Here is an 8,118-nt window from a genome sequence, read left to right on the forward strand (position 1 = left end):
CCCTCTCCCTCCCTGTGTTAAAATACCAATGCAAGATCATGTAAACAAAGTAATTTTTATTAAAAAAACACACTGGGGGAAAAAAACCCAAGCAAACAACATATACAGCAAGGCCACAGACAGTGTAAATTCACTGGTGATAGTGTTAGCTCAGAGAGAACACCAGAGGAAGGGTTATAAGGATATTCTACAAAAACTGGTGTAATTTCAAACAAAAAAAAAAAAAGGCTCTTTATTTCCATTAAAGGAATTACAAAGTCAAAGATGGGCTGGAAACCCAGGAGTATGAAGTCAACACCTCTTCCTCCTGGAAATCCTAACAGTTATTGCCAACAGTAGGTGGAAACTTTAATTTGCTCCCAAGGTGGCAAAGCACAAAGTTCCCTCTTTTAAGATCCTAAAAAGATCTGAAGTAATTTGCAACTACCAGTCCCTGAATTGGGAGATGTCAATGAACAAACCTTCGCTGCTGCCATCAGCAAGTACCCCCAGGTCCTTGGTCAGCACAGCTCACCTGTCATCCAGCTGATTCCACACCCAGGAAGAAACTAAAACCTTTTGATTCTCCTGCATAAATGCCAACAAAAATTTCAAAAGCATTACCAAGGGTCTTGGTCACAGCCTCCCTGTGGCAGAAGGGAGGATTTATCCCAAAATCTTGAGATCATGGATACACCAAGCAACACTCCTGACCCTGTGTTTTCGTTACAGCCTTGAGAAGCCATTTTTGTAATAAATCTGTAGCAAAAAGCTAAAACCGAAAGCCTTTTCCTCCCACGGAGACAGCTCCATTCCCCCTAAATAGGCAAACTGGATTTGTGTGGGAAGGAGGCAGCAGAGCATGCACAAAAGCTGAGCAGCTCAGTAAGAACTGACACCCCTTCACCAGAGTCTGAAAATAAATTCCCATTGCCACAACAATGACAAATTAATACAGAACTCTGGTGTCTGGGATCTTTTTTGGTTTTTTTTTTGCTTCAAATCAGGCTAAGATCTGTTCCAGCAGCAGAGCTGTCCATCAAACACTCCAACATGCTCTCAAAAATAAACTTTTAAAACAAAAATATAACCATCTCTGAAAGTCTGGAAATTGATCAACACTCAAAGAGCGATTCTCAGGTCAGCAGGAGTTTCTCAGAAATGCCCCAAGCCCTGGCCCAGGGGCTGCTCCCAAGCCTCAGCCCCAGCTCAGAGTGCTTTCCAGTCAATGGGCTTCTTCCCAGATTTCTTGAGGAATTCATTGGTCTTGGAGAAGTGCCGACAGCCAAAGAACCCTCTGTTGACAGAGAGGGGTGAGGGATGAACCGTCTGCAGGACGTGGTGACGCTTCTGGGGACAGCAGAGGAAACCACTTGTTATTCCTTCTCCTCCTGCTCCAGGGCAGGTGATTTATCCCCATTCCTTCTCCTGCTCCAGGGCATGTGTGATTTACCCCATTCCTCCTTTTCCTGCTCCAGGGCAGGTGTGATCTCCCCTAACACTCCCCCCCCCTCCACCAGCCTGAGACCCAAAGAACCAGCCACAAGGACCAAGACTTCTGTCCCACTAAGCAAAGACATAAATGCCCTGGCATTTCCCAATTGCTGTCATGCCACCAGCAGATTTCACATTGATTCATGAGCCCTCAGCTGGGGAAAACAGCTCTGTCCTTTTGAGACACTGCTGACAAGAAGAGCTTGCTCTTGCTCCACTTTTCTTGCTTAATTCTGGCAAAGGCTAAGCTGGAGCAGAAGCAGAGCTCGATCTGACAGAGCTCAGGCAGGGAAAATTCCCAATTCTGTAAGGGAAGTGCCCTCTAGTGTCCACCAAACAGAGGGAAAAACCAGGGAGAGGGAAGGGCTGAGGAGAAGGAGGTGTACCCTATCGATGGAGCTGCCTTTCCTCTGGGCATAGGCTCCCCAGAGCATGAAGACAAGCCCGTGCAGGTTCTTGTTGAGCCAGGACACCACAGCATCTGTGAACTGCTCCCAGCCCCTCTCCTTGTGGGACGTGGCCTGGTGAGCCCGAACCGTCAGCACCGCGTTGAGCAGGAGCACCCCTGGCAAACAAAGCACACCCAGAGGGTGAAACAAGGGTTAATCCATCCCTGCCCTGCCCAAGGCTGGGCTGGATGGAGCTCTGAGCAGCCTGGGGTAGTGGAAGGTGTGTCTTGGATAAGCTTTAAGCTCCTTTCCAACCCAAACCATTCTGGGATTCTGACTTCTTTTTTTCCCTCTTGAAGCAATTTTTCATTTTAAGGCACTCAGAAGTGATTTTCTCTCCTACAGGTGGATTATTTCCAACCACAGGGCTGGTTTTTAGATAAAATTCTTTCCTGCTCCACAGGGAGCAAATTACTGAATGTCTCTGAGCTCACCTTGCTTGGCCCAGCCCGTCAAGTCCCCATGGCCAGGGTGGGTGAAGCCTTCAATGTCCTCAGAGAGCTCCTTGTAAATATTCTCCAAGCTGCAAACCAAACCAGTAGAAGATTTTTAATATTGACAAGAGCAAGCAGCACCACTCTTGCTCTAAGCAAGAAAGAAAAGCATTGATTTTAATCTTAAGATAATAAAGCCATTTGCAAAGGGAGGGCAGCAGGGACTCTGTGTGTCTGCCTGGAAGCTTTACTGAGACTGGAAATTAAAATTTACATCCAGAGTGTCACCAAAACTACACAGAATTATCCTTCCAGGTGATGCACAACTCAAATTTAGGTAGTTGCAAACCAATGTTCCCAGCCCTGAGCACCACAGAACTGCAAATAATTAAATGACAAGAGGGATTTTGTAAAGTTTCATACCTGGGGGGAGGTGGAACAGGTTTCTGGACACTGAAACAGAGCCCATGAGCTTGCTTAGGTCCATGGTATGGATCTTGTCCCAAAATAACAACCTTTACCTGAAAGCAGACCTTGGTTAGCACTGAACTGTAGTCAGTATTATTCCCTAAAGAGTGAGGGGAAAAAAGGCTTATAAATGAGCTTTATCCTAAAACAGAGATGAAAAAATTCCACAAACCAACCCCTCCAAAAAAATGAAGTTACATCTCAGATATCTCATTGCTAAAGAGCACAGAGTCCACCTAACACTAGGGATTAATATTCCTATGGCTTTGCTGCCAAAATAATGACTATAACTAATATAATTTGAGAGCAGAAGACCAACATTTTCACAGTCACAAAAAACCACCTTGTCATTTTCCAAGTAAGTTTCATCCCATTTTAGCTTTATGCCACACTTGTTGTGCTATTTTGATAGGTTTTATTGGAAATAACATTACCTTGTGTTGTCTTATTTTCTTTAATAGTCCTTTACTGATCGATTAAAAGAATAAGAAATGCACAAGATCTAAAAACTATGAGCTAGGTTAAGCTGTTAACACCAGAAAAAAAGATCAAAAGGATCAGAGGAAGTTCTGTGGCTTGTGAGGGTAATAAAAGAATAAAATCACGGTTTGTTATCAGACATGAAAGGGAAGGCTGGATTTATGAGTTAGGTGAGCCAAACAACAGCACCCACATCCCATGGGATCCAAGTTTAAGGGACCAAACACTAAAGGAAAGTGTCTGTGCATCCACCCCGCACCTTGAGGGTTTTAAACAGCCCGGAGCAGCTCAGAGGGCCCCCACCGCGGCTCTACTCACATCCCAGATGTCGCACATCTGCGTCCAGGTGAAGACCTGCTCGGGGGGCGGATACACCGTGTAGCGCTTCCTCTCGTCGGCCACGAACGCCATCAGCTGCGGGGGCAGCGGGGGCTCAGCGGGGGCTCAGCAGCCGCTCGGAGCCGGGGGGGATCGGGGAATGCTGCTCACCTCCATGAAGTAGGGCTTGGAGAACTCCCCGGCCAGCTGTCGCCGCCAGCTGTCGCCGAAGCCCGGGGGCACGTTTCGCTCCGCCAGCAGCTGCCGCGCCGCCTCCTTGTTTTTGCGGATGCGCTCCTGCTGCTCCGCGCTCAGCGTCTGGCTCGCATTATCGGCGGCTCCCTTCGCCTTCTTGGCGGCGCTCACCTGGAAGCAGCGGGCAGGGGGGTGGCTGCGGAGGGTGCGGGAAGGCAGCGGGCGCAGCGCGGAGCGGAGGAGCGGCCCGATGCGGGAGGGCAGCGCGGGGCGGAGGAGCGGCCTGGGGCGGGAGGGCAGCGCGGCCACGGCGCCACCGGCCATGGCTGTACAACGCGCGGCCATGGCGCCACCGGCCACGGCTGCACAACGCGCGGCCATGGCGGGACACGCCCCGCCCAAGGGCCGGCCCCACCACACGCGGCGGTTCCGCGGCAAAACCCAAAACGCGCCCCCATTGGCCGCCCACAGCAGCGAAAACAAACGCTCGCTCGTTATTGGTCAGCGGGAAAAACGCTCGCTTCTCCTCATTGGCTCGCCGCGGCTGGAGGGGAGGTTTTCACCTAGCAACTGTGGCGTCACTGAGGGGCTCATCACCCATTGGGCGGCAGCGAAGAGTGGCCGCTTGATTGGCAGGTCAGCCACGCGTGGAGCCGCGCGGGAGTTTGGAAATTGAGCCCCCCCTCTCAATTCCCCTCAGAAAAGGCCGCCAGTGCCCCCGGCCCCCTCAGAGTGCCACACAGAGCCAGGCACACACGTGCCGCCACCAGACCCCTCTCCTCCCTCCCTTCTCCCCTCCTCCGGAGCCGCAGGCTCCCTCAGCCTCCCCATCGCTACCTCAGAATCGCCGCCCGGCTCCGGGGAGCGCCCGCGCTTCTTGGCCGGCGCGGGGCTGAAGAAGGAGTGCAGCGTCCTCTGCCCGATCATGGCTGCGGCGGAGCGGGGCAGGCAGCGAGCGAGGGCAGCCGGAGATGAGTGAGGGGCGGCAGCGGCGCGGAACGGGCGGGGCGGGACTCGGATTTGGCGCCAAAACCGCGCGCGTGCGCTTGGGGGCGTGGCCAGACGGAGATGGGGCGTGGCTTCGTGTGCTCCCGTTTCCCGCGGGATCGCCGTTCCCGTTCTTTCCCCCCGGCCGTCGCTCTCGGTCCCGGGTCCGCCCATGGACCGGTTCGTGGTTAAGCTGCCCCGTGGGCAGGCGGGGGATGGCGGCAGCGGAGGGAAGAGGCTGCGGCTGGAGAAGCCTGGCCCGGAGCGGCCGCCGCCGCGGGAGATCCGCGCCGAGGGGCTCAACTGTGATTACCGCATCCTCTTCGGCAAGACTGAGGCAGACGAGATCTTCCAGGAGCTGGAGAAGGAGGTGGAGTATTTCGAAGGTACATTCCTGTCCCATGAGCGTGCTGCAGCACGGGCTGTCCGGGAAGGCTCCGGAGGCCTCCCGAAGGGCCTGGACAGTGCTCTTGGAGACCCTGCTTGGGCAGGAAGGCGACCTGGATGACCCCCCCGGTCCCTCCCAACCTCAGCCTTTTCTGTGTCCAGATGTATTCCCCTCCATAATCCCCCTTCCCAGTAAAGCATTTCCCTGGCCAGCCCACCCAGGTGGGTCCCAGAGCAGTTCCCAGGGCCAGGGCACAGCTGGTGGGCACTGGGAGGTTTCCTGCAGCCGCCTGGTGTTGGCACAAGCTGGCCCTGAGGAACCAAGGACACGGGTCTGACCCTACAGGGTTGGTTTTGCTGACCTGGAAGTGTTTGTCGAGGGATAATCCTGGAGTGGTGAGTGGAATTTGTTGGAGATGCAGTGTGTGAGGGATGTGATGGCAGAGGACAAGGCAGAGTCCAGCTTTGCTGGGACACAAGCCCTGGGGACAGGGATGACAGCTTTTGGGTTGTCATGAGCCTCCTCATTCCCGTTTGGAGATTCCCAGAAGCTGCAGATCCAGGAGAATACCGGAGTGTGCAGACACAATACAAACCCAGGTTTGATCCTTCCCACAGATGAGATGACAAAGCTGCAGGTGTTTGGCACATGGCACAAGATTCCCAGGAAGAAGGTGACCTATGGAGACCCTGGCCTGTCCTACACTTACTCAGGGGTCACGTTCCACCCCAAGCCCTGGATCCCAGTGCTGACCCGGATCCGGGAGCGCGTCACCTCGGAGACGGGACACACCTTCAACTTCGTCCTCATCAACAGGTACAGCCCCTTCCAGCTGCACCCAGCAGCTTCTTCAAATATAACAAAATAACCCCAAATTTATATGCTGGAATCTGAAATGCAGGCGACTCTCAGGGCTTTAGCCTGTAAGCTAAAGATTAGAATTAAACACAGGGTTTAAGATTTAGAAAAGGCTTTGAAACTTAAGTGCTAGAAGCAAGAATGTGGATTTGTAAGTTTAAACTAAGGAAAAGAAAGTTAAGAATTTTAGAGTTTAAAATATAGAAAATATAAAGGTAGTTAGAAAGATAAACAAGCAGTTTAGAATGCACTATAAGTTTTTTATTATTAAATTAATTTAATAATTTAATAATTCTTAAGGAAATTATTAAAGTAGTTAATTTAATTATATATCATTAATTAGTTTAATTATATAATATATATAATTTAATTAAGTATAAAATTGAATATAAAATGTAAAATCAACATATAGCTATAATATATAAATATATTAAAATTATAAAATATATATTAAAAATAAAAATATATAAATAAGTATAAAATTAAATATAAATAAATATGTATTTATAATATAAACATATATAGATATAAAATGTAAATATATAAACTATATAAATTTATAAATATAAAATATTAATATATTAAAATATATAAGTATAAATATATAATTAATAAATATACTATAAATTATATTTTAGAAATATTTATCAATTATTTTATAAAATATGAATAATATAATATAGTACAGAATAATATAATTCTATATGCATATAAAATTATGAAATATAAATATATAAATATAAAATTAAAGATAAAAATAATACATATAATACAGAAATATAATTAATATTAATTTAATTACAACTATTAAATTAATAGTAATTAATTTCATAATTAAAGTGAAAATAACTACAAACCCAGAGTCAATTCCCAGGTACAAAGATGGCCTGGACCACATCGGGGAGCACCGGGACGACGAGAAGGAGCTGGTTCCCCTCAGCCCCATCGCCTCGGTGACCTTCGGAGCCTGCCGGGATTTCGTGTTCCGGCGCCGGGGCCGGGCCGGGGCTGCGGGCCCGGGGAGGATCAGCCTGCAGCTGGCCCACGGCAGCCTGCTCCTCATGAAGCACCCCACCAACGTGCACTGGTACCACAGCCTGCCCCCACGCAGGAGAGTGCTGGCCCCCAGGGTCAACCTCACCTTCAGGAATGTCCTGCCCGTGTCCAGGAGGGAAAATGTTCAGCCTTTGGGCTCTGAAAAGTGAATTTAGTTCCTGCTGGAACTGTGGATTCATCTATTCCAGCAGGTGAATGCTGGATTCACCTCCTGGTCCATCACTAATGGGCAAAATCTGGTAATTTTGCTGCTGAAGCCGGTGGCCACTGATCTCTCTCAATGGCAAGGTTATTCCCTTTGGGACATGTTGCTCTGGTCCTGCTGATCCCTGTTTTTGCTGATTGCTCCCCTTGTTTTGCACGGGGAGAAGTTTGTTCTCAGCTGATCTTTATCTAAGCAGTGTTCCAAGAAGATGAAAATGCTCCATAGCCTGCAGGCAGCAGTTTGCAAACACTGTGAGCCACAAGCTGTGATCGTGTAAAGCTGATAGTCTACAGGTGGCACTTTCTGTCAATGAGCTCTGGTTTGCTTTGGGTTTTTTAAATTAAAATAAAGCAAAATGAGCCTGACATGGAGAAGGGGAGTGCTAAGGTGTGAGGACAGGGTGTGGCTGGATGAGTGCTTCTGCTTGAATTCCTCTGCTCCTGAAGGAGGCTCCTCTTGCAGGAGAAGCACAAGATTTTTCCTCCCTCAGGTCCTTTGTACAATAACCAGGCAGCAAAAAATGCCCTAGTGGGGAAGAACTGGGTTGTCCCATTTCCATCTGAGAGTGTATTTTCCTAAATAATTATCCCTAGGGATCCCCTCCTGACTGCCTGAAAGCCATCACCTCCCACACTCACAGGGAATCCTGCTGGAAATGAGGGAATTCTGTCCAGTCTCCTAGAGATCTTGAACCATCAAGGAATGGTAAGTTCTGGGTGAGAATGGGAACCAAATCCTCTGTAACCTGGCTACAGCCACTGGAATTACTGCTGGTCTCTGGCCTTCAGTGGTGGGTCCATTATTCCT

General features: G+C 49.1%; 2 protein-coding genes across 4 annotated transcripts; one reads left to right on the forward strand and one right to left on the reverse strand.

Moving 5' to 3' along the window:
• Window positions 1-41: 41 nt before the first annotated feature.
• On the reverse strand, window positions 42-4,842 carry UNG (uracil DNA glycosylase). 2 transcript variants are annotated; one of them, XM_050980394.1, is made up of 7 exons: window positions 4,655-4,842; window positions 3,794-3,988; window positions 3,623-3,718; window positions 2,780-2,877; window positions 2,357-2,445; window positions 1,860-2,038; window positions 42-1,329 (listed from the first exon to the last, which is right to left on the reverse strand). In XM_050980394.1, exons 1-7 carry the CDS (start codon window positions 4,742-4,744, stop codon window positions 1,189-1,191), a joined length of 888 nt encoding a protein of 295 aa, XP_050836351.1. In that variant the 5' UTR covers window positions 4,745-4,842; the 3' UTR covers window positions 42-1,188. The 2 variants fall into 2 exon arrangements, with proteins under 2 accessions (XP_050836351.1, XP_050836352.1); XM_050980395.1 differs by lacking the exon at window positions 4,655-4,842 and having other exon boundaries at window positions 3,794-4,213.
• A 36-nt stretch (window positions 4,843-4,878) lies between these two features.
• Window positions 4,879-7,676, forward strand: ALKBH2 (alkB homolog 2, alpha-ketoglutarate dependent dioxygenase). 2 transcript variants are annotated; one of them, XM_050980396.1, is made up of 3 exons: window positions 4,879-5,190; window positions 5,810-6,008; window positions 6,912-7,676. In XM_050980396.1, the coding sequence occupies exons 1-3, from the start codon at window positions 4,977-4,979 to the stop codon at window positions 7,246-7,248; spliced, it is 750 nt and encodes a 249-aa protein (XP_050836353.1). In that variant the 5' UTR covers window positions 4,879-4,976; the 3' UTR covers window positions 7,249-7,676. The 2 variants fall into 2 exon arrangements, with proteins under 2 accessions (XP_050836353.1, XP_009090846.2); XM_009092598.4 differs by having other exon boundaries at window positions 6,925-7,676.
• The last annotated feature ends 442 nt before the right edge of the window (window positions 7,677-8,118 follow it).

The sequence above is a fragment of the Serinus canaria genome, chromosome 15 (genome assembly GCF_022539315.1).
Source record: "Serinus canaria isolate serCan28SL12 chromosome 15, serCan2020, whole genome shotgun sequence".
NCBI classification, from domain to species: Eukaryota; Metazoa; Chordata; class Aves; order Passeriformes; family Fringillidae; genus Serinus; species Serinus canaria.

What these genes read in the sequence shown, in the direction of transcription:
- UNG (XM_050980395.1), bottom strand. Translation starts at nt 4,198, where the DNA reads ATGGCCGCGCGTTGTGCAGCCGTGGCCGGTGGCGCCATGGCCGCGCGT. An exon ending in CCAAGCCCTACTTCATGGAG is followed by an intron (nt 3,719 to 3,793) that starts GTGAGCAGCATT and finishes CTGCCCCCGCAG; the next exon opens with CTGATGGCGTTCGTGGCCGA. An exon ending in AGATGTGCGACATCTGGGAT is followed by an intron (nt 2,878 to 3,622) that starts GTGAGTAGAGCC and finishes GTCTGCTTTCAG; the next exon opens with GTAAAGGTTGTTATTTTGGG.
- ALKBH2 (XM_050980396.1), top strand. Translation starts at nt 4,977, where the DNA reads ATGGACCGGTTCGTGGTTAAGCTGCCCCGTGGGCAGGCGGGGGATGGC. An exon ending in GGAGGTGGAGTATTTCGAAG is followed by an intron (nt 5,191 to 5,809) that starts GTACATTCCTGT and finishes TCCTTCCCACAG; the next exon opens with ATGAGATGACAAAGCTGCAG. An exon ending in AACTTCGTCCTCATCAACAG is followed by an intron (nt 6,009 to 6,911) that starts GTACAGCCCCTT and finishes CTACAAACCCAG; the next exon opens with AGTCAATTCCCAGGTACAAA.